At 47.7% G+C, this 22,167-nt stretch overlaps 2 protein-coding genes across 4 annotated transcripts in view; one reads left to right on the plus strand and one right to left on the minus strand.

Annotated features, from left to right (window-relative positions):
• Positions 1-2,326: 2,326 nt before the first annotated feature.
• On the minus strand, positions 2,327-9,751 carry LOC132582593 (GPI mannosyltransferase 1-like). Of its 2 annotated transcripts, XM_060254245.1 has the most exons (3): positions 9,497-9,751; positions 6,942-7,111; positions 2,327-3,850 (listed from the first exon to the last, which is right to left on the minus strand). In XM_060254245.1, exon 3 carries the CDS (start codon positions 3,667-3,669, stop codon positions 2,395-2,397), a length of 1,275 nt encoding a protein of 424 aa, XP_060110228.1. In that variant the 5' UTR covers positions 3,670-3,850; positions 6,942-7,111; positions 9,497-9,751; the 3' UTR covers positions 2,327-2,394. The 2 variants fall into 2 exon arrangements, with proteins under 2 accessions (XP_060110228.1, XP_060110235.1); XM_060254252.1 differs by lacking the exon at positions 6,942-7,111 and having other exon boundaries at positions 9,497-9,670.
• GANAB (glucosidase II alpha subunit) overlaps positions 9,679-22,167 on the plus strand; it is a 62,213-nt gene continuing 49,724 nt past the window's right edge. The window contains exons 1-2 of one of the 2 annotated variants that reach the window (XM_060254225.1): positions 9,679-9,838; positions 12,653-15,560. In XM_060254225.1, the coding sequence (XP_060110208.1) occupies positions 9,750-9,838; positions 12,653-15,464 (2,901 nt within the window). In that variant the 5' untranslated portion in view covers positions 9,679-9,749 and the 3' untranslated portion in view covers positions 15,465-15,560. Of the gene's footprint in view, positions 9,839-12,652; positions 15,561-22,167 lie in introns of those variants that run through there. The other variant, XM_060254232.1, reaches the window with a different exon arrangement.

A 22,167-nucleotide genomic window follows, 5' to 3' on the forward strand; every position in this document is an offset into this window, starting at 1 on the left:
GCAGTCGGAGCCCTCTGCTCATGACCTGAGTTCGATCCTGATGGAAGCTGGGTTCAGGTAGCCAGCTCCAGGTTGACTCAGCCTTCCATCCTTCCGAGGTCAGTAAAATGAGTACCCAGCTTCACCCACATCTGATCTCCAAGTTGTGAATGAGAGGCAAGTCTGGCAAAGTCTGGGAGAAGTTCCACTGAGCCCCCAGTTTTGGGTTTACAACCCAGTGGGATGTCTTTTATGTGTAAACATCTCTCAGTTGGCTGCCCTGGCAGGCTCTGGGTCTCACAAATTGACATCCAGTTTGGTTAATGGGCTCTGAGCTCATGTGGCGGGGTGGGGAGACTGAAAAGGAACTGTTCCTTTGTGTTTTTGGAGTGAATGGGAGATGGCTGGGAGCTGAGAAGGGAGGTCATCTGTTCCTTAGTGCATGCTGTTGCTTGTTGTGGTTCGCTGTGTGCACCCACGCAGCCAGCCTCCCGATGACATTGGGACAAATGTTCCAAGTTTGTCAAGTCACCCAACTAGTATCTTATTATTTTTTGGGGGTGTAGTAGCTGTGTCCTAGAACTGTCCTGCAGTCACTCTTTTGAGCTGTGAACTTAAGAACGTAAGAGAAGCCATGTTGGTTCAGGCCAGTGGTCCATCCAGTCCAACACTTTGTATCACACAGTGGCCAAAACCCAGTTGCCATCAGGAGGTCCACCAGCAGGGCCGGAATTCCAGAAATCCTCCCACTGTGGCCCCTCCAAGCACCAAGAATAGAGAGTAGGGGTGGCCAAACTGTGGCTCGGGAGCCACATGTGGCTCTTGCACATATATTCCATGGCTCTCAAAGCCCCACTACCCAATCAGCTGGCTTGGAGAAGGCATTTCTCCCTTTAAATCACTTCTTCAAGCCAAGCCAGCTGGCAGCTTGGAGAATGCATTAAAGTTGTTTTGATGCCACCGCTCCCTCCCTCAATATCTATTTCCCTCCCTCCCTTCCATCTTGTGGCTCTCAAACATCTGATGTTTATTCTATGTGGCTCTTACATTAAGCACGTTTGGCCACCCCTGAGATACAGCATAGTTACCCCAGACAGAGTGTTCTATCTATAGGAAAGGAAAGGTCCCCTGTGCAAGCACCAGTCATTTCCGACTCTGGGTGATGTTGCTCTCACAATGTTTTCACGGCAGATTTTTTACCTGGTGGTTTGCCATTGCCTTCCCCCGTCATCTACACTTTCCCCCCAGCAAGCTGAGTAGTCATTTTACCGACCTCAAAAGGATGGAAGGCTGAGTCAACCTCAAGCCAGCTACCTGAAAACCCAGCTTCCACCGGGGATCGAACTCAGGTCGTGAGCAGAGCTTAGGACCACAGTACTGCAGCTTTAACACTCTGCGCCACGGCGCTATACAACTATACATCATGGCTAATAGCCACTGATGGACTTCTGCTCCATATGTTTATCTAATCCCCTCTTGAAGCTGTCTGTGCTTGTAGCTGCCACCACTTCCTGTGGCAGTGAATTCCACATGTTAATTACTCTTTGGGTGAAGGACTTCTTTTTATCTGTTCTAAACCTCCTGGCTTAGCCCAGGAGCCAAACATTATTTGTGGCTGCCACTGAACCTGCCCCTTCAGAGAAGCTGGATAAATTTGGCATACTGCTTCTTCTTCTGACAACAAAGCTCAGCAACACACAAGAGCCTCCCACCCATCCTAAGTCTATTGCAGGGTGGGAAGGAGAGAGGATCTCTTTTCACATCTCACTGGGCTTTGGAGAAGGCAGGAACAGCGTCAAACAGAGTCAAAGGACTTTACACTTTCTGTTTAAAGAAAGAAACAAACAAAGATATGGGAAAACCAGGTTTGATTCCCCACTCTCTACCTGCAGCTGCTGGAATAGCCTTGGGTCAGCCATAACTCTGGCAGAGGTTGTCCTTGAAAGGGCAGCTGCTGTGAGAGCCCTCTCAGCCCCACCTACCTCACAGGGTGTTTGTTGTGGGGGAAGAAGATAAAGGAGATTAAGAACAGAAGAACGGAAGAGAAGCCGTGTTGGATCAGGCCAATGGCCCATCCAGTCCAACACTGTGTGTCACACAGTGGCCAAAAAACCCAGGCACCATCTAGAGGTCCATCAGTGGGGTACTTCTTTTTATCTTTGAGCTGCTCTGAGACTCTGAGATTCAGAGTGAAGGGCGGGATATAAATCCAATATCATCATCTTCTAAAGAAAAAAAGATTTCCCAAAGATCAGGATTATATTAGCCCCTTCCCAGACCTTTTCACAACATCAATTATACTGTAAACAAAGGAAAACCTTTCAAAAAACACTGCAAAAGTAAAAAGTTATTACCTGGTCCCCATTTAATTCTGAAAACAGCCTAAAGAATGTCACTGGTGTAGCAAAGGCAGGCTTACTGTAGTTTAATTTTCCTAGTCATCTGGCCAGTGCAATAGTGAGCGATAATCTGAATAAGAATCAAAGAGTTGGCAAAAAGAAAGAATAAGCCTGCTAGCCATATCAGCAAGAAAGTGTTCTGCCCCTCGAATTCCAAAAAGTAAGCAGGTGCTAGCCACAGAGCTTGCCCCACCAGCCACAGCAAGAAGAGGAGCGTAGCCTGCTGCCAGGACATCCTCAGGCAGGGGATTACAGGGGGCAGAAGGCAAAGGTACCACAGAAAATATTGGGAGGTGCACACCTTGTTAAAACTCACAAACACAGCAGTGTGCAGGAAGGAGCAGAAGACAAGGTCTTTGTAGTAAGCGAAAGAAATACCCAAAAGCAGCAGGAGCTGTGGCAAGAAAGCTGCAAGTCCGAGGGAAAAACTCCACTCGCTTTCTGCAGTCAAGTACAGCATGTAGAAATAGGGCGAGAAGTTGTGGCAGATATCTCTCCGGGTCACGTGGTAGAAATAGGTCTGCTCTAGAAATTCCCGGCCGTAAGAGAAATAAAAAAGGAGGCTGAGGGCAGCAAAGGTGCCTCCGGCCACAGCTGCAAAAAGCAGAACGTCCCGACTGAAGAGTCTTAAGAAAAACCTCCAGAAGTTGTCCACTTTTTGTTTCTTCGGAACATCTGCATTTCCTTTTTCATGGCTTTGACCACTTTGCAAATGGAGAACTATTGGCAGCGCGTAGGTCACCGGGTAAATTTTCATATGTACAGACAGGCCATACAGAACAGCAGCCTTGGCTAGATGCTTCTTTTCCATATAATACATGGTGCCCAGGACCAGGCTAGCTACCAGGGACTCGGCGTTTCCTCGGCTGGATACTGTCATGGGCAGAGGGTTGAGGAGCCAGAATGAGCAGCACCCGCAGGCCTTCCTGCTCTCCAGTCCTCTGAGCAGCAGAATCCGGTACATGAGGTATGCAGCGACCAGATCCCCAGCAATAAAGAGGAGCTTTCCATACAGATCAGAAATGTAGATGTTTGGGGTTAAGATCCAGGCCAGCAGCGGAGTGTAACGGTACGTGGCTCTTAGGTAAGGGGACTTCCCCTCTGTGATATACTTGGCAGCGTCAGTGAATACTTGATAATCGATGTCTGTATACTTCACCAACATTGTTCTGTCCTGATAAACTCCATAGAAGACGAGCAGGAGCCTGATTATGAAAGCGCTGGCGAATAAAACATCTTTCCTGAGACACCCTGTAACGATTGGCTTCCCAAATATCTGATGGGGCATCATATTTGGTTCTCTTTAACAGAAATCAGAATGAGAAATAAAACCCATTACTGGGCCAGGCTTGAACCATCCTCTGGTTATGCCACAATTTGAATAAGAAGGTGAAGTTAGTCTTCTGTGTGAAGTTAGTCTTCCTCTTCTGTGTGGGATCCAAAGAGCAACTCTGTTTAGATCACAAGCAGTCCTGTTGAAAAGATAAAAAGCTGTTTAGAACAAGGAAAATGGTTTTTGCTTGGAGATCACAGTAACGTAGCAAAGTGATTTGTTTGGCTTTCTCGTGTGCAGAGGCCTGTTTAAAGGTTAGGGATCAATTACATGCTGGCTGCAGTTCAGCAAATGTTTCATGCAGGGGTCGTTTTGTAGAAAAATAGGTGGTAGAGCTCATTAGCATAACATTCATTGGCATATGCCACCCCCCGCCCAACCAGGCAAAAGCAACCTGACACAAGAAAGGAGAGCCCCGGACAAACAAGGCCTGCTTAGGCTTGCTAGCGATCCAGCCAGCCCAAGCAGGCCTTGCTCACCTGGGGTTCTCCTTGGCCGCCCACCCCACCCCCACCTCCGCCTGCACAGTCAAAAGGCTAGCAAGCCACCTGCCGCTCAAAATCAGATAAGAAGTGGAGAAAGGGTGGTGTGGGCTTCTCCGGGGGTTAATGAGGGCTGCTGGGGGTGTAGCAAAGCTCCTGGTGGCTGGCTGGCTTTCCTAATCCAGGGATTGTTATGCAGCTGCACCTACTATTCAATGGACAAGGTAGGTGGAGAGGAGGGGGAGTTGTCAGAAAGGTTCAGGAGCTGTGCTCCTGTGGGCTCCTGCTGAATTCCAGGCCTGGTTTCATGGAACCATTTGAGAGTTCCTGCCCTTAAGAGACAACAGGTGCACACAGTCCAAAGGCACCAGATGTATTCCAGCATTCAGATTGTACCCATATTGTAAGGGAAGTCACTGTAACAGTAGATTTAGAGTTCAAACTGATTCACTGCTACTGTACAAAGATGCTCACCCAGTTTTTTTTATGCAAGCCTCTTTGGAGGTATTTGGTGAGAAGGATGGGATGTACCTATTTTTAAAACAATTAGGATAGCAGGAAAGATAGATGCTGAGGGAAAAAATCAGGCTGATCACACCACTGTAGTGTGGTGACAGATGTAGTTCAAATCCCAGTAGTCATTAGCATTCCAATCTGAACACATAAGAGGATGAGAAGAAAAACAAAGGAACAACTTTCCCTTGGATTAATAAGAGCAAAATATTTCAAAGGTATATGATGTCATTCTTCTACTGAAGCTAAAATAATCCGGTCCTTTAAGGCAGGGGTATCAAACTTCATTTGTTATGAGGGTCAGATGTGACATAAATGAGACCTTGTTGGGCTGGGCCATGTGTGTCATGAAATGTAAGGCCAGGTAGTGGAGAAATAAACTTTACAAAGGACACTGGCAAACTCAATTAAAAGGTGTGTTTTTCAGGAAGAGAGCAACAGCAACTTTGTCCATCGCCTCTTGCAGTAGTAGAAAAGAGCAAGAGGCCAGTAGCACCTTAAAGACTAACAAAATTTGTGGCAGGGGATGAGCTTTTATGCATCACTGCTGCAGCTGTATCTGAAGAAGTGACCAGTGACTTAGGGAAGTTCATCCTCTGCCACAAATGTTAGTCTTTAAGGCACTACTTGACCGTTACTCTTTTCTACTGCTACAGACAGATTAACACGGCTACCCACCTTGATCCATCTCTTGCAGTAGGTCACTAGGTCCTCTAGGACTATGTAAAGGGCTGCAACCTTTTGTGCATGTGCAGGACACACATATTGTGTCTCATGAAAAGTCTTGAAATAGACCAGCTCTGTTCCCCCGCCCTCCCCCGCAATCATTTTACTAATGGAGAAATATCTTAGTTGAGGATGTCCCATCCTATGGAAGCAGAGCCACCTAATGAAAGCAGTGAATGGAAGTGAACAGAGAGAAGCCACCATTGGTGAACATTTGAAATTATTAAAAGGTCAAGGAAGTCCCCTGTGCAAGCACCAGTCATTTCTGACTCTGGGGTGACATTGCTTTCACAACGTTTTCACAGCAGACTTTTTACGGGGTAGTTTGCCATTGCCTTCCCCAGTCATCTACACTTTTCCCCCAGCAAGGTGGGTACTCATTTTACTGACCTCGGAAGGATGGAAGGTTGAGTCAACCTCGAGCCAGTTACCTAAACCCAGCTTCCGCTGGGATTGAACTCAGGTCATAAACAGAGTTTAGGACTACAGTACTGCAGCTTTACCACTCTGCTCCACGGGGCTCTTTTGAAATTATTAAAAAGGTAAAGGTAGTCCCCTGTGCAAGCACCAGTCATTTCCGACTCTGGGGTGACATTGCTTTCGCAACGTTTTCACAGGGTGGTTTGCCATTGCCTTCCCCAGTCATCTACACTTTCCCCCCAGCAAGCTGGGTACTCATTTTACTGATCTCAGAAGGATGGAAGGCTGAGTCAACCTTGAGCCGGCTACCTAAACCCAGTTTCCACCAGGACTGAACTCAGGTCATAAACAGAGTTTAGGACTGCAGCTTTACCACTCTGCACCATGGGGCTCTTTCGAAATTATTACTAGGCCCTTAAAAGGGAAAAGTATCTAGCAGGAGTAAAATTCTCCTTGGTTCAGTTTTAAGGGATGGCAGCTGAAGGGGGGGTGATGGTGGGGAGAAGAGCTGGCTGTTTTGGTCTGCTTGAGAAGGATTCCTTGAAAGGGCATGGCATATCGGGGAGGGTCAGTGGTCCTCCTTTTCTGTGCAAACCACAAGCTCATTCTTGGGATGTAAATGACCTGACTGTGATCTTGCTCCTTCCTAATTCTGGAAAGAAGGGAGCCAATCAGATAAGCAATTTAGCATTTCCCAGTTCTCTTCCCCTCTAGTGGCAGAAAGGCACTCCAAGCTATGCGTTCAGGGACTGGAGGGAAAGGAGAAAATTGAAACACTAGTAAAGAAGTCAAGTATGCTTGGTAGCGTTGGGCAGGACTGCTACATGACTCCTCTTCTAGTACTCAGCCCCTGGTATTGGAAACAGATGCTGGGAGGTCCGGAAAAATCGAAGCCCTGGAAGGTGGAGTCAATGATAGAAATGACGGTTAAGGTAGCCCTTGTGAGTCTGTGTTGCAATTCAAGAGCCAGCGAAGCAAAAAGTGACATTCAAAAAAGGGAAACAACAGCACTAGGCAGAGAAAAGAGCTTGTCACTACCGGAGAGGAAAGGGGAAGATGGAGCATTTTCTGCTTCTATAAAGATCTTACCTTGTAGTGAGGAAGCAGCTTTATCTATCTGAGCATGCTCAGTGCGGCACTTGGAAGGTATCGCCCTCAATCGCATTGCCCTTCCTTTGTGATTCTACTTCCTCTTTTTTCCAAAAGTGTATTTGGGAGAAGCAGCTCGGAACAAAGGTGTCTGAGTGGCACTACAGAGCCTAAAAGCCAGGTGTGAGGAAGAGAGGTGATGGATATCTAGAGGATTACATATTAGGGCATGCATAACAAATTTATTTATTTATTATTTATTACATTAAGCTTATATCCTGCCCTCTCCGCAAGCCGACTCAGGGAGGCTCTCAAAATTTGAGTCCAGTGGCACCTTTAAGAGCAACAAAGTTTAATTCTCGGTATAACCTTTAGTGTGCATGCACTCTTCTTCAGATACCTGATTCTGTTCTCTGGCACATTTCCCCATGAAGATTAATGCATAATGATGATGTGTAGGAAGAAGGTAGTTGTGAGTTTCCTGCATTGTGCAGGGGATTGAACTAGGTGAACTCTGGGTATATATACTGTTGGGTGGAGCAATGAAATTACTTAATTTGCATATTGAGAGGAATGTGTATGGGGGTGTTTGGAAGGGGGAAAAACTGGTGAGGGTATGGAGGATAAGGCCTAGATGTTTGTCTCTCCATGGCCTGGAGTGCTGGAAGGACTTCGCATGTGTGGCGACTTCTAGTTGACCCCTACTGGGGGCCTGGAGGATATTCAGAGAGATGGCTGATTAAAGCCTACCCTGTCCCCCTGACTGCTGGTATTTCAGGAACTTGGCAGAGTCTACCCTGCTTAGCTTCTGAGATCTGATGAGATCAGGCTTGCCTGGGTTAGCCAGGCTGGGGCTGCTGAAGACATTTTTGTCTGGTGCGGGCCCTCCCTTTATGGAAATCACTTTTTCTGGAGGAGGTTAGCCCCAGACCATCTATCTTTGAACTGGAGCTAATTTCTTCTCTGAGATGGTGAGGAAGGAGGCCCTGAGGACCTTCCTTCCCACTGGAAGTCAGCTTCTGAGGGACTGAAGCTGGACCAGCTTCAATAAGAAAACAGTACTTCCAGGACACCTTTGGTTTGGGAAGGGAAAGGAGTATGGGGGTGGGGAGTACCATACCCTGTCTGTAAAATTGTATTTTCCCTGTTGTAATAGTTACTTTGCTTATGCCAAGGTGTGTGAGTGGGAGGGAGTGCTTTAAGAAAGGATGCCCTAAGCCTTGAACTTGCCCTTATTTTCAGCACCTGGGTTACATGGTTCTATGAACACTTCCTCCCCCATTACAGAGACAACTGAGTAGGCAGTACTTAGATTTCTAAAAAGGGAGATGCTGAACTTATAAGCATCGACATTTGCTTTGCTTCATTGGGGCTGGGCGGAGAAGAGGCTGGTGATCCAAATGGGAGAAGTTGATTTTGGTATCCTGAGATCTGATTTAGAGAAAGCAAAATGGGGAAGGTAATATTTATGTCTTCAGCTAATTTTGTTTGTGTGTTTGTACTGGGAATGAGGGCAAATACGGCTGGTTCTAAAATATGGTCAGTGAAGTGATTCTGCTGTCCTGGACCCTATTTTAACCAAACAAATGTTCCCATTTTTTTCAGGCCTGGGTATCTGAAAAGCCAGTATTTATTCTATGAATTTTTAGGACAAACAATGGATAAGAATTGGAAAAAGAATCAGTAGGGTTAAAAGATATGGTTAGCAAGAACAGAATATTATTATGAAGAAATAAAGCAAAAAAAGGAGAATAAATAGGTATCACAGTTTCAGTTATATGCAAATAAGAAAGTGGGGGATTATGTGTTACAAGGGAGACAGCAGTGCAAAGAAAACACATTCAAGAATATATACATATATTTTTGCTGATAATGGAAGTCAGCATTCCAGGAGGATGTAGAAAGGGGAATCCTCACACAACTGGTTGCCCGCAAGAGCCAAAATAAAGTTGACATCTATTATTACATTTCCATGTACTAATACATGGAATTTTAGCCCTTCCTCCAAAAAAACCCAATACATTCTCTGGTGCAATCCCCAATTTTATCCATCCACAACTTTGTAGAGGAGAATGATAGAGGACCCTCAGCTACCCAAAGAACTTCATGGTGGCCGTGAGGATTTGCACTTGGCTCTCCGTGTTGAATCCCAGTGAGAAAGGCAGACTATAAATAACGTCAATGAATAATTCCAGTGCCAGCTGATGGACTAACACGGCAGCTACCCATCTTGTTTGGTACTGTGCAGCAACAGAAAAGAGCAAGAGTCCAGTAGCACCTTAAAAGCAAACAACATTGGTGGCAGCAGTGAGGTCTGAAGAAATGAGCAGTGACTCACGAAAACTCGGACGCCACCACAAATTTTGCTAAGTCTTTAAGGTGCTGGTGGTCTCTTGCTCTTTTCAAGTACCAAACAGAGATTTTACTTACTATCTTATCTTTTGTAACAATAAATCCTGGGATTTTTGAGGTACCACAAAGCTATTATTTTACATTGCGCGCACACATCCAGTATTTGGTGCAAGAGCTCTTCAAGGGAAAGAGAGAATCCATACCTTCCTATGAAAAAACGGCATCGCAAGCATCCATACCTATACCCTCCTTTCAGGGTACGCCATGAGCCTTGGTTGCAGCAAGAAACGGAACGTTAGTGCCCCCGACTGCAGAGCCCGCGGTAGTCATTTTTAAAGGACGCCGTGCGCGTGCTGTTTTATGCTCCTCCGCTATACAACTTTAGCCTGCGCAGGCGCAGAACGAAAAAGAAACGGGGGATTTGGTTCCTTCCCAGTTTTTCTCCCCCGGGCCAGGATGTCTGCTCTGTGCGACCCCGCTGGGGTTGTTGGTCCTCCGGGGTCCGCCCCCAGCCCGAAACCGGCAGTCGCCCCGCCGTCGCTCAGGTATTCTCGCCACTGGGACCCACATGCCAAGTTTAGGTCTGGAGATGGTCTGCAGGCTGGAACCTGTGGCTACGTATCGGAGCTGGGGTGATTGGTGTGGGGAGAGATGAAACTAGACTTTATTGTTGTTGCTTAATTCCAGCAATGTGGGTTATTCTTAACAGTATAGTATTTATTTGGAACATTTTTATGCTGCTTTTCCAGGAACTTGCCCAGTTATTATTAATGCAATTTGTGTTGTATTAATCATTTCAGCTACGGATCCCTTTCTTGAAGAATATGTTTGCATTTTTAAACCTCGTTTGGATCGGCTTTTGTTCCTGTAGGATCCAGGTTTTTCTGGATGGAAAATAGGATAAAAGATACAACAAAATGTTAATCCATATGTGGGGAGCCCAGTCTTGTCGTATCTCAGAAGCTAAGCAGGGTCAGCCCTGGTTAGTGTTTGGATGGGAGACCTCCAAGGAATACCAGGGTCGTGATGCAGAGGCAGGCAATGCCAACCACCTCTGAATGTCTCTTGCCTTGAAAACCCTACAGGGTTGGCATGTCAGCTGTGAGTTGACTGAACTTTCCGCCACCATCATGTATGGAGGCTTTGTGGACTAACATAAACCAAAGGAATAGATCCCTGCCCCAAGGAGCTTGCAGTCTGAAAAGTGAAATACAAAAACAGTGATTCAACACAAACAGTGGAGTGAGGTAGTAGAATTCTGATAGAATGGACTGTGCCACTTCAGGTAGCAGGTGGAAGATGTTGGTTTTTAAATGCTTATCACATGCAAGTTTCAGGAAAAATAGGAATTCAAACCATGGCCTCCCTGAACCTAGTCCAGCACTACACCAGGTAACCACTATGATAGCTGTAAGGAACCTCCATGTTCACAAGTAGTACACCACTGAATATCATAGGCTGACTACTTCTGGAAACCATGTTGGTCCATTATGATCAGCTCTGGAGAAACATTTTCTTTGTTCATATGCTAGTGGGGTAAAAAAAGGTAGGTAAAGGTAGTCCCCTGTGCAAGCACCGAGTCGTTACCAACCCATGGGGTGATGTTACATCATGGCGTTTTCTTGGCAGACTTTGGTTTGCCATTGCCAGTCATCTACACTTTACGCCCAGCAAGCTGGGTACTCATTTTACCAACTTCAGAAGAATGGAAGGCCCGTGTCAACCTTGAAACAGCTACCTGAACCCGGCTTCCACTGGGATCAAACTCAGATCGTGAGCAGAGCTTGAACTGCAGTACTGCAGCTTACCACTCTGTGCCATGGTGTTCTGTAGCAACTGAGGTAGGGTGCATAAATCTTGATTTGATCTTCTCATCATTGTATGATGTTGGGTCAGGGAATGGATGATGCTGGAGATTCCACAAATTTGGAGTGAGGAATGGCTAGCAACATATCTTCCTGAGTCTCTGGTAGAGACAGGCAAGACCCAGACACAGGGGATGTGGTGCTGTTATTATTGTTGTTGTTTTGGTAGGGTGACAGATTTTGAGTTCCACAGAATGCTTTGTACGGAGGTCAAAAGAGAACAATCCAAGATCTCCTTGTACAGTATTCTACCTGTGAAGCTATCTCAACACGTCATTTGCTGGAGGTTTCTCCCCTTCTCTTTCAGTGTTATAGGGTGATTCTTGTGCAGGATAACATTGGCACTTATGGACTTTCCCCTATTGTTCTGTTATGACCAAGGTTTCTTGTGAAGATACCTCTATATAGTTGGATTATAGATTACCATTTTAGCCTCATCAGATCTCAGAAGCTAAACAGGATTAGCCAGGTTAGTACATGGATGGGAGCTTGCAAGCAAGTGTAGCCTCACTTGCTATGTAGGGGCAGGTGGTGGCAAACCACCTCTTTTCATCTCTTGCCTTGAAAACTGCAACTTGATTGCACTTTCCACATACGAGGAAGCAGATTTATTATTTTTTTAAAAAAAGTCATAATAAAGGAATGCATTAAGAATAAATTACCGTTTACAGAGTTGGTGTGCAGACTTTAGAGCTGCACATAATTAATTCTTAGACTACATTTGCATTTTAAAAAATGAAAACTGGGAAAGGCCCAAAATATTTGTATGTGAGTTCATGGCATTTCGTCCCATCTACAACTCCCCGCTCCTCAGTTTTAAGATGTGGGTTATTCTTAATGTGGGTTATTCTTAACAGTATAGCATTTATTTGGAACATTTTTATGCTGCTTTCCCAGGAACTAACATAAACCAAAGTACTCTCACCCAATGAGTTCAGCACACTTAGTTCAGTTTATTCCAAGACTGTCTGAACAAGCTCATGTCTGTCTGAGACTTAGCTTTAGCCCCTTTCCACTCTGTTTTTCACATTCCATTTTGGCTTTTGTATAGAAATGGGAAGGCAATACAGATGACTGTGCTAGTCCCATTTGGCTGGTTTGAGTTATTGCAGGGCCTGAGAAAGATTTCATCCTGAGACCCCAGAGAGCTGCTCTAGTCAGAGTAGAGTTATTGCATGGCCTGAGAAAGATTTCAACCTGAGACCCCAGAGAGCTGCTTCTCTAGTCAGAGTAGAGAATAATCCCTGGGATGGACCAAGGGTCTGATTCAGTATAAGGCAGCTTCGTGTGTTCGGGTGTATTGTTCCTGGGAGTAAGCCTCATTGAATGATATGGGACATCTGATTAGGCTTGCTCCCTCTTGGGGCACCTTTGCAAGGGAACTTAACTATGGGGTGAAAACGGGAGTGACCTTTCCCTCTCAGGAAGTACTGGTTTATACCCACGGTCCTCTCTGTCAGCTCAAGATGATGTTGTTTCCTTCTGTTTCCACAGTTCCCAAGAACTGTCTCAGGAGATCAAAGCCTTCCTTAGCGGTGTAGACCCGGTACATGGTAACAAGCTGACCATCAAGGAGCATGCCCGATGTGCCATTCTGCTGCTGCGCAGCCTCCCACCCGCCCGCAGCGCCGTTCTGGACCACCTTCGGGGTGTCTTTGATGAGTATGTGTGCACCTACTTGCTGGACCTTGAAAACAGTGAAGGCAGGCCCGGCTGTGTCCGCTCCCAGGGCCCCAACCTGGATGACGTGGTCCAAGAGATCCAAGCTGTGCTGTCCGAATTTGTCCACATGAACCCCAAAGCATGGGCAGGCTTGGTCTCAGCTTGGTCCATCGACCTGATGGGGCAGCTGAGCAGCAAATACGCCGGCCGCCACGGCGTGCCCCATGCCAGCAGCCTCAACGAGTTGCTGCAGCTGTGGATGTCTTGCAAAGCCACGCGGATGCTGATGGAGATCTACACGCAGTGCCTCTCCTCTATGATCAGCACCTGCCCAGATGCTTGCGTGGATGCCCTCCTGGACACGTCCGTTGAGCACTCACCACATTTCGACTGGGTCGTGGCTCACATAGGCTCCTCTTTCCCCAACACGATCATTAATCGGGTGCTCTCCTGCGGCCTCAAGGACTTCTGCATGCACGGGACAGCCTCAGCCGACCTCCTTCTCTTCCCCAGCACCACTGCCGCTGACAAGAGGGTCCCCAAGATTGCCTCCGTGGTGGGCATCCTGGGGCACTTGGCCTCTCGCCACTCGGAGAGCATCAAGCAGGAGCTGCTGAGGATGTTTCATGGGAGCCTGGGCCCCGCCCGGGACCAGCAGCAGAAGGCCACTGTGCCCTTTTTGCTGCAGCTGGCCGTCATGTCCCCCACTCTGCTGGGCACCATCTCAGCGGAACTCGTGGACTCCCTCAAGCCGGGCGTGCTTAACCAACTCCACCAACACTTCGCATCCCTGCCTCGGGAGGATCTGGAGAACATGGTGAGCATCGTGGTCCACCTCATCTGCCAGACGTCAGGAGGCGCCTACCGTACCCTCCAATTCCTCATCAACACAGCGATGCCGGCTTCCGTCATCACCACCCCAGGCTTGGCCGTCCACGACAGTGTGCGAGAAGCTTGCGACCGTGTCATCCAGCTGCTGCTCCTCAACCTTCAGAAGCTGGTGTACAACCGAGGGACAGCCAGCTTGGTGGAGGCTCCGCCCCGGGCCGTACCTTTCTTGGACGAACTGAAGGGCCACGTGCAAGAGCTTTGCGTGGAGACGCTGCGGCTGGAGAGGAAGCGCTTCCTTTGGCAGCACCAGCTGCTCGTCCTGCTGTCAGTCTACTGTACCCCGAGCTGCGGTAGCGAGGCCCTCTTTTATTTACTGACTCTGGCCAAGAGTCAGGAGGAACTGAGTCTAGCAACACAACTCTACGCCGTGCTGAGCTCTTGCATGAGCGACCTTTTACCTGCCACAGTCAAAAAGTGTGTGTGCCAGATCCATGCCGGCAGCCTGTCTGAGCAGCAGACGGCTCAGCTGTTCCAAAACCTGGCCTTGATCATGCAATGGGAGGACGAGGGTCCTGCCTCCATGGGCCACCAGCTGGGCCAGGTGGTCTCATCGTACCTCTATGACTTTGGCCAGCTCCTGCTGCACGGCAACCCCGAAGTTGCCCGGGCGGCTTCCTTGCTGCTTTCTGTTTGCCCCATGCCCAAAGCGATCCAGCCAGCTCACCTCCTGTTCCTTATCCGGTCCGCCGCACACCACTTTTTCCTGGTGTTGTGCCACAAGTGCCCCACGGGCATCAGTTACGGGAGCCGCCTTCTCTGTTGCCTGAGCGGGGTCTCGCCCACAGCCAGCAAAGCCATCCTCCAGTACTTGGTAGAAGGAGCTTTGCATCCAGGCAACGCCGAGCTCTTTGGCGGAGTGGCCGAGCCACCTGCCATCAGGAGCGACGCCAGCTTGGAAGGTGCCAGGGTCTCCCTGCTGGACATCAACCGGCGCTTTATGGCCACCGTGAACTTCTCGGGCAGCGTGTGGTCAGTGTTCCACGCTGGGGTGATCGGGAGGGGACTGAAACCACCCCACACTCCGTATCAGCGGGAACCGGAAGAGATCGCCCACAACCTCCAGACCTTTTTGAGCTTGCTGCTGCGGTGCTGTGGAGCAGGGCGGTGCAGCTCGGAGCATGCCCAGCGCACGGTAGCAGCTGTCAGCCCTGAAGCAGCCAAGACGGTGGCGGTGGTCCTGGTGGAGAGCGTCTGCCCTGACGTCACGAACAGCGAGCTGGCATGGCCTCCCGAAGAGCATACCCGCAACACCGTGGAGCGGGACATCCAGATTGGGCGGTGCTTCCGCGACAACCCCCTTCTTTTTCAGCTTCTGAACTTGGTTGCAGCAGGGAGGCCGGCTCTGTGTTACTGCTCGGTCCTGCTCCGGGGCCTCATGGCGACGCTTATGGCACACTGGGAGGCTTCGCGGGAGAACGACACCGTCAGCTCCCCATGGCACTTGCAGGCCTCCTGTGCCCTGGTGGCCTGCATGGGGGAAGGCCACCTCCTCCCCCCGGTTCTCAGCAACATGCACGAGATCTTTGACCAGCTGGCCCCTTTTGAGGTCCACCTCTTGCTCCTCAGCGTCTGGGACTACATGCGTGATAACAGTCCGCTGCCCCAGAAGTTCACCTTCGATGCTGGGACAGGGCTGTTCTTCCGGGACTTTTCTAGAGACAACGATGTCGGCAAATACCTCTGCGTTTTACACAGTGTCCTGCATAAGAACATTGATCGGCTGGGCCTGCTGTCTGGGCGATTCCAGACTTAGCTGCTTCCTTAAGACTCTGCCTTAGCTTGGCATGCTATTAAGTTTTGATGGTTGGTGAGGAAAGCTTTCCAGTGTTGTTTAAAACCCTGAATGAAGGGCTATAGTGAAATTGTTACTGGGGCATCAGATGGAGGGATAATTTTTTGGGGTGGTGTAGCAGGCGCTGCTGGCACTTTTTGCCCCCAACCCTGTTAAATCCAACATTGCTTGAAAAGTTACCCCAGCTGTCTGTCTGGTTTAGTTCATGGAAGACGGCTTCTCCTTAAATAATAGCTGAGTGGGATGAACTTACACAAAACAATGCTCATGTATTGGCAGTAGCCAGATAGTGATAAGCCAGGCCTGGTCCGTGTTGCTGTATGCCGTGTGATGTGGGCATCAGCTGCATCTCTGTAGCCTGATGTAATTCAAGCTGAAAAGTCTGAGGTTTTCCCCTCCTCTCTCAATTGGTTCAGGTCACAAAGCAGGGGACATCTGTTGTTTCTACTGACTGGTCTTGCCTTCAAATCCAGAACACAGCAATTTGGTGGAAGATCTAAGAAGGCTTACGAGGGTTGTGCAGAAATGTGTTTCCCAGGGTACAAAAGGGGACCCAATGCGTGTGCAGTATCGTGATCCATTTACCTGCATTCTCAAAAAAAAATCCTCAGGAAAGAGGTCTGTGTAGTTTAATTGGAAAGAAAATGAGGTGGCGTAATAGCTGCTTATTTGCACTGATCTGTGTTGGTGTGGATACGCCCATAACTTTCTAGCTCTTTGTAAACAGATGATGTTTGTTCTGCTAAAGTGATGTGTGACTTGGGAAGTTTGCATATCTGCGGATTATACATATCTCATGAAGGAAGCACAAGCTACATCAGCTCACCCTTCTGCTGTAGTGAGAAGCTTCCCAACAGATGTTGCCTTGCCTGCTGTGGCTTACTTTTCTGGGACCAATTCCTTTCTTGGACTAAAGATTTGCTAATAGATTCTGCTCCAGAAGCAAGAGGCCAGATAAGCAGGATAGTGGCTCTCTCTTTGGTGCTTCTTAGAGTACATCTAAGCAAATCACCTCCCAGTAGCACTCGTGAACATGTGGTGTTCTAATTTGGAATTACAGGAGCAGAGTTAGTTAACTGCTTCCCCTCTCCTGAATTGGTGCACCCACAGCTGGGGGTTAGCACTGGGGTCACACCTGATTGGAGCCACCTGTCTTTGTCATTGGCTCATCATTGCTGCTGTACGTCCCCAAGAGGGCTCTTTGTGAGACTGATTCTGCTGAATTTGAGTCTAGATTTGAGTCTAGCGGCACTTTAGAGGCCAAGATTTTGGGGATGTAGCCAGAGTTAGTCTGGCTACATCAGACAGGGCTTTTTTTGTAGCAGGAACTCCTTTGCATATTAGGCCACACTCTCCTGATGTAGCCAAGGATTGTGGCCTAATATGCGAAGGAGTTCCTGCTATAAAAAAGCCATCTGACAAAGGGAGCTTTGATTCCTGAAAGCTCAGACCTTTAAAATCTTGTTTATCTCTAAAGTGCTCCTGGACCCAAACCTAGCTGTTTTATTATGGACCGACATGGCTACCCTCTGAAACTGATTCTGCTGAGCATCCTATAGGCCAGATGGCCTCTGGACCACTCCTGTTTTTCTTTCAGGGCTGGACCAAGCACTCAAAATAATACTCAGAGAAAGCAGCAATGCATGCACTGGCCTGCAGGTCCTCAGCCCCAGCTGGTCTGAGTGATGCTGGACAGTTGCCAGCATGTCTTCTTCCTTTTTTACATTGTTGAAGTCCACTGTAGTTGTTGGGGAGGGGGGGTAGGTTTGTTTTTTAAATAAAAACATACAGAAAGGAAGAACTTTTGCAACATGTGGGTTTCATTTACAAATACAGGTCTACTGCTAAGACAAGTCTCCCCCATTCTATACCATGCATTGGATTTTTCCTACCTAAATGCAGAACTTTACATTTATCCCTGTTAAAATTCATTTTATTGGTTTTAGCCCAGTTTTCCAGCCTGTCAAGGTCATCCTGTATCCTGTTTCTGTCTTCTTCTGTGTTTGCAACCCCTCCCAATTTAGTATCATCTGCAAATTTAATAAGCATTCCCTCTGTTCCTTCATCCAAATCATTGATAAAGATGTTGATTACAAAAATATGTAATCTTTCATTGAAATCTTCCTCTGTTCCTGAGGACTGGAAGGTAGCAAATGTCACCCCCTTCTTTAAAAAGGGTTACAGAGGAGATCCGGGAAACTACAGGCCAGTCAGTCTGACTTCACTACCGGGAAAGTTGATAGAAACCATTATCAAGGACAGAATGAGTAGGCACATTGATGAACACGGGTTATTGAGAAAGACTCAGCATGGGTTCTGTAAGGGAAGATCTTGCCTCACTAACCTGTTACATTTCTTTGAGAAGGTGAACAAACATGGACAAAGGAGACCCGATATATAACATTCCTCATCAAAGGCTCCTTAGTAGGCTCGAGAGTCATGGAGTAAAAGGACAGGTCCTCTTGTGGATCAAAAACTGGCTAATTAATAGGAAGCAGAGAGTGAGTATAAATGGAGCAGTGGAGGATGGTAAGCAGTGGAGTGCCGCAGGGCTCAGTACTGGGTCCCATGCTCTTTAACTTGTTCATAAATGATTTGAAGTTGAGAGTAAGCAGTGAAGTGGCCAAGTTTGCGGATGACACTAAATTGTTCAGGGTGGTGAGAACCAGAGAGGATTGTGAGGAACTCCAAAGGGATCTGTTGAGGCTGGGTAAGTGGGCATCAACGTGGCAGATGAGGTTCAATGTGGCCAAGTGCAAAGTAATGCACATTGGGGCCAAAAATCCCAGCTACAAATACAAGTTGATGGGGTGTGAACTGGCAGAGACTGACCAAGAGAGAGATCTTGGGGTCGTGGTAGATAACTCACTGAAAATGTCAAGACAGTGTGCAATTGCAATAAAAAAGGCCAACACCATGCTGGGAATTATTAGGAAGGGAATTGAAAACAAATCAGCCAGTATCATAATGCCCCTGTATAAATCGATGGTGCGGTCTCATTTGGAGTACTGTGTGCAGTTCTGGTCGCCGCACCTCAAAAAGGATATTATAGCATTGGAGAAAGTCCAGAAAAGGGCAACTAGAATGATTAAAGGGCTGGAACACTTTCCCTATGAAGAAAGTTTGAAACGCTTGGGACTCTTTAGCTTGGAGAAACGTCGACTGCGGGGTGACATGATAGAGGTTTACAAGATAATGCATGGGATGGAGAAAGTAGAGAAAGAAGTACTTTTCTCCCTTTCTCACAATACAAGAACTCGTGGGCATTCGATGAAATTGCTGAGCAGACAGGTTAAAACGGATAAAAGGAAGTACTTCTTCACCCAAAGGGTGATTAACATGTGGAATTCACTGCCACAGGAGGTGGTGGCGGCCACAAGCATAGCCACCTTCAAGAGGGGTTTAGATAAAAATATGGAGCAGAGGTCCATCAGTAGCTATTAGCCACATTGTGTGTGTGTCTCTGTGTGTGTATATAAAAAAAAATTGCCACTGTGTGACACAGAGTGTTGGACTGGATGGGCCATTGACCTGATCTAACATGGCTTCTCTTATGTTCTTATGCCATTAAATGCCAACAATGCCCCTCAGTCCTCTACATAGGGCAAACAGGACAAACCCTATGCCAAAGGATAAATCTGACATCAGGAATTACAGAACTGAGAAACCTGTTGAAGAACACTTTAATCTTCCTGAGCATGCAATGGGTGACCTCAAAGTAGCTGTTTTACTACAAAGGAACTTCAAGAACAGAAGGAGAGAGAAATTGCTGAATTACAAATTATCATGAAACTTGGAGCAAACACCTCCGCAGGACAGAACAGGGATATTGGTTTTTTTATCTCACTACATATGCTAAACCAACTCTCACTGAGTATAGCTGTGCATCCACAGTGTTCCAATGTATTTCTCTTTTAGAACAGTGTATCAGAATAATGTTGTGTGTGTGTGTGTGTTGACATGCTCAAATGAGGGATGTGGGCTGTTTGTTTCATTACATATATGAACCCACCTTCCACCATACTTTAATGCACTCTGTTTTTCTAAGGGCTAACATATTATTTCTCTTTTCGAACAGTGTCAGAATATTTGGGTTATTTTTTTTTTATTGACATAGTCAAATGGGGGATATTGGCTGTTTGTCTTATTGCATTACCAACCCATCCTATGGCAAACTATATGGATGTTATAATCTCTTGAAAAACCATGCCCTCTATTTAAACTAACAAAGCCAGAATGTTACCTAGATTTATGGCACTTCGCACCTACGACAGCAGTCTGCTTTTTATCACCCTCCAGTGTTTATTCAGCCCTGTTTTGTCCTAACATTAATAAACACAGATCCCTATTTGTGATTCTTTTAATCTGCTAAAAACATTCCCATGATTCCACACTGCCCACTTATATTAAGAATTGCTGCTTCCATTCCCATTTGTCTGATGAAGTCTGCTTAAGAGCATACGAAAGCTTACATTCTAAATAAAACTTAGTTGGTCTTAAAGGTACACTTGTCTACTGCTTTGTTCTAAAGAAATTTAAGATGTTGCATCCTAGCTAAGGGTTGCCAGATCCAGGCTGGGAAGCTCCTGGAGATTTGGGGTTGAAGTCTGGGGAGAACAGGGACCACAGTAGGTACAATGCTACAGAGGCTCCCTCCCTCTGCCCTGGCATCTGTTTTCTCCAGGGTAGAGGTGGCCAGGGCTTTTTTGGTGGAAAAAGTCCAGCAGGAACTCATTTGCATATCAGGCCACACCTGATAGCACCATTGCTTCACACTGCTTTGTTGTAGAAAAACTCCAGCAGGAACTCATTTGCATATCAGGCCACACCCCCTGACACCAAGCCAGGGGTGCGTTCCTGTGTGTTCCTGCTCAAAAAAAGCCCTGGAGGTGGCCAAACTGCAGCTCGGGAGCCACATGTGGTTCTTTCACACATATTGTGGGGCTCTTGAAGCCCCCATTGCCCTGTCGGCCAGCTTGGAGAAACCATTTTTCTCTTTAAATCACTTCTAGAAGCCAAGCCAGCTGGCGGCTTGGAGAATCTGTTTAAAATTAAAGTTGCTTTGCTTTCCACCTCTCCCTCCATCTACTTGCCTTCCTCCCTTCCTTGTGGCTCTCAAGCACCTGACGTTTATTCTGTTTGGCTCTTACTTCAAGCAAGTTTGGCCACTCCTGCTCCAGGGAAACTGACATCTGTAGTCTGGAGATCTGTAATTCCTGGGGATCCCCAGATCCCATCTGGAGGCTGGCAACCCTACCCTCCCTTCATCAGAAAAAGGTACTACTGGACTCCAACTTTGTTCTATTGCTTCACCAGGGGTGGCCAAACTTGCTTAATGTAAGAGCCACACAGAATAAATATCAAGATGTCGGAGAGCCACAAGGCATGAATGTCAGGTTTTTAGAGCTGCAAGACAGGGAGGGAGAAAAGCAAATAGGAGGAGGAGAGGTGGAAAGAAAGCAACTTTAAATGCATTCTGCAAGCTGCCAACTGGCTTGGCTTGAAGTGATTTAAAGAGACAAATGGGACAGTAATGCTTTCAAGAGCCACACAATATGTGTGAATGAACCACATGCGGCTCCCGAGCCACAGTTTGGCCACCCCTGCTTCAGACCAACACGGCTGCCCACCTGGATCTATATACCCCAACCTCTTTCTCTGAGCTGGTCGTCCCCGACCCGCGCCAGGAGAATCCGCTCATGAATCAATAAGCAGCCCGGCGGGTTGCGTGACGTCTCGCCCCGCGGTTGGTGGAGCAGGACAGGCGGAGCCAAGCCGAGGGAGCCAATGAAATCGCCGCGCTTTGGGCGGGGAGGTGCCGAGCCGGATCCAAGATGGCGGCAGCGGGAGGGCGGTGAGTTCGGGGCCCACCTGGGACGTTCACCGGCTCCGGGGGGTGGGAAGGAAGTGGCGGCACCGTCTCCTTGCCCAAGATCACGAATGGCCTTCTCTTTTTTCTTGCCGTCCGTGCCTAAGCCTCGCGACGCCCCGCAGGAGATCCCTACTGATCCCCCCCCTAAGCCCCACATGGCCTCCACCCACAAGATTCCCTGTCTGGACTGGTCCGCAGCCTATCCTGACATCCCCACCCCCCTCGCCACGTGTTCCTTTCTGTCTCCTTGTAGCTGCTGGTGCTTCTCCCACGTTCGCAAGCCACGCTTCTTCCTCTCCACTTCCTTCCCCACAGCCTGCCGTTCTAGCTCAGGGATGGCCAAACTTGCTTAATGCAAGAGCCACATAGAATAAACATCAGACGTTTGAGAGCCATAAGGCATGAATGTCATTTGATTGAGAGCCAGAAGGCAGGCAGACAGGCAAATAGTTTGGGGGAGGAAGGAAGAGATGGAAAGAAAGCAACTTTAAATGCATTCTCCAAGCTGCTGGCTGGTTTGGCGACGTGTTTTAAAGAGAGAAATGCCTTTTCCAGACTGAATGATGGGGTGGGGGCTTTGAGAGCCACACAATACCTGAGAAAGAGCTACGTGTGGCTCCTGAGCCATCCCGGTTCTAGCTCCTTCCCAGCTCTGTTTCTTCCTACCCCACAAGCTTAAGGCCCTCCCTGCCCCCTCCCCTGGGTGCTTCCTCTGATCCCCAGGCTCCTTTCTTGAATTCCCGGATCCTTAGCACTTTTCTTCCTCAGTTGCTTGATTCCCATCGCTTCCGT

Source organism: Heteronotia binoei, chromosome 1, assembly GCF_032191835.1.
Source record: "Heteronotia binoei isolate CCM8104 ecotype False Entrance Well chromosome 1, APGP_CSIRO_Hbin_v1, whole genome shotgun sequence".
NCBI classification, from domain to species: domain Eukaryota; kingdom Metazoa; phylum Chordata; class Lepidosauria; order Squamata; family Gekkonidae; genus Heteronotia; species Heteronotia binoei.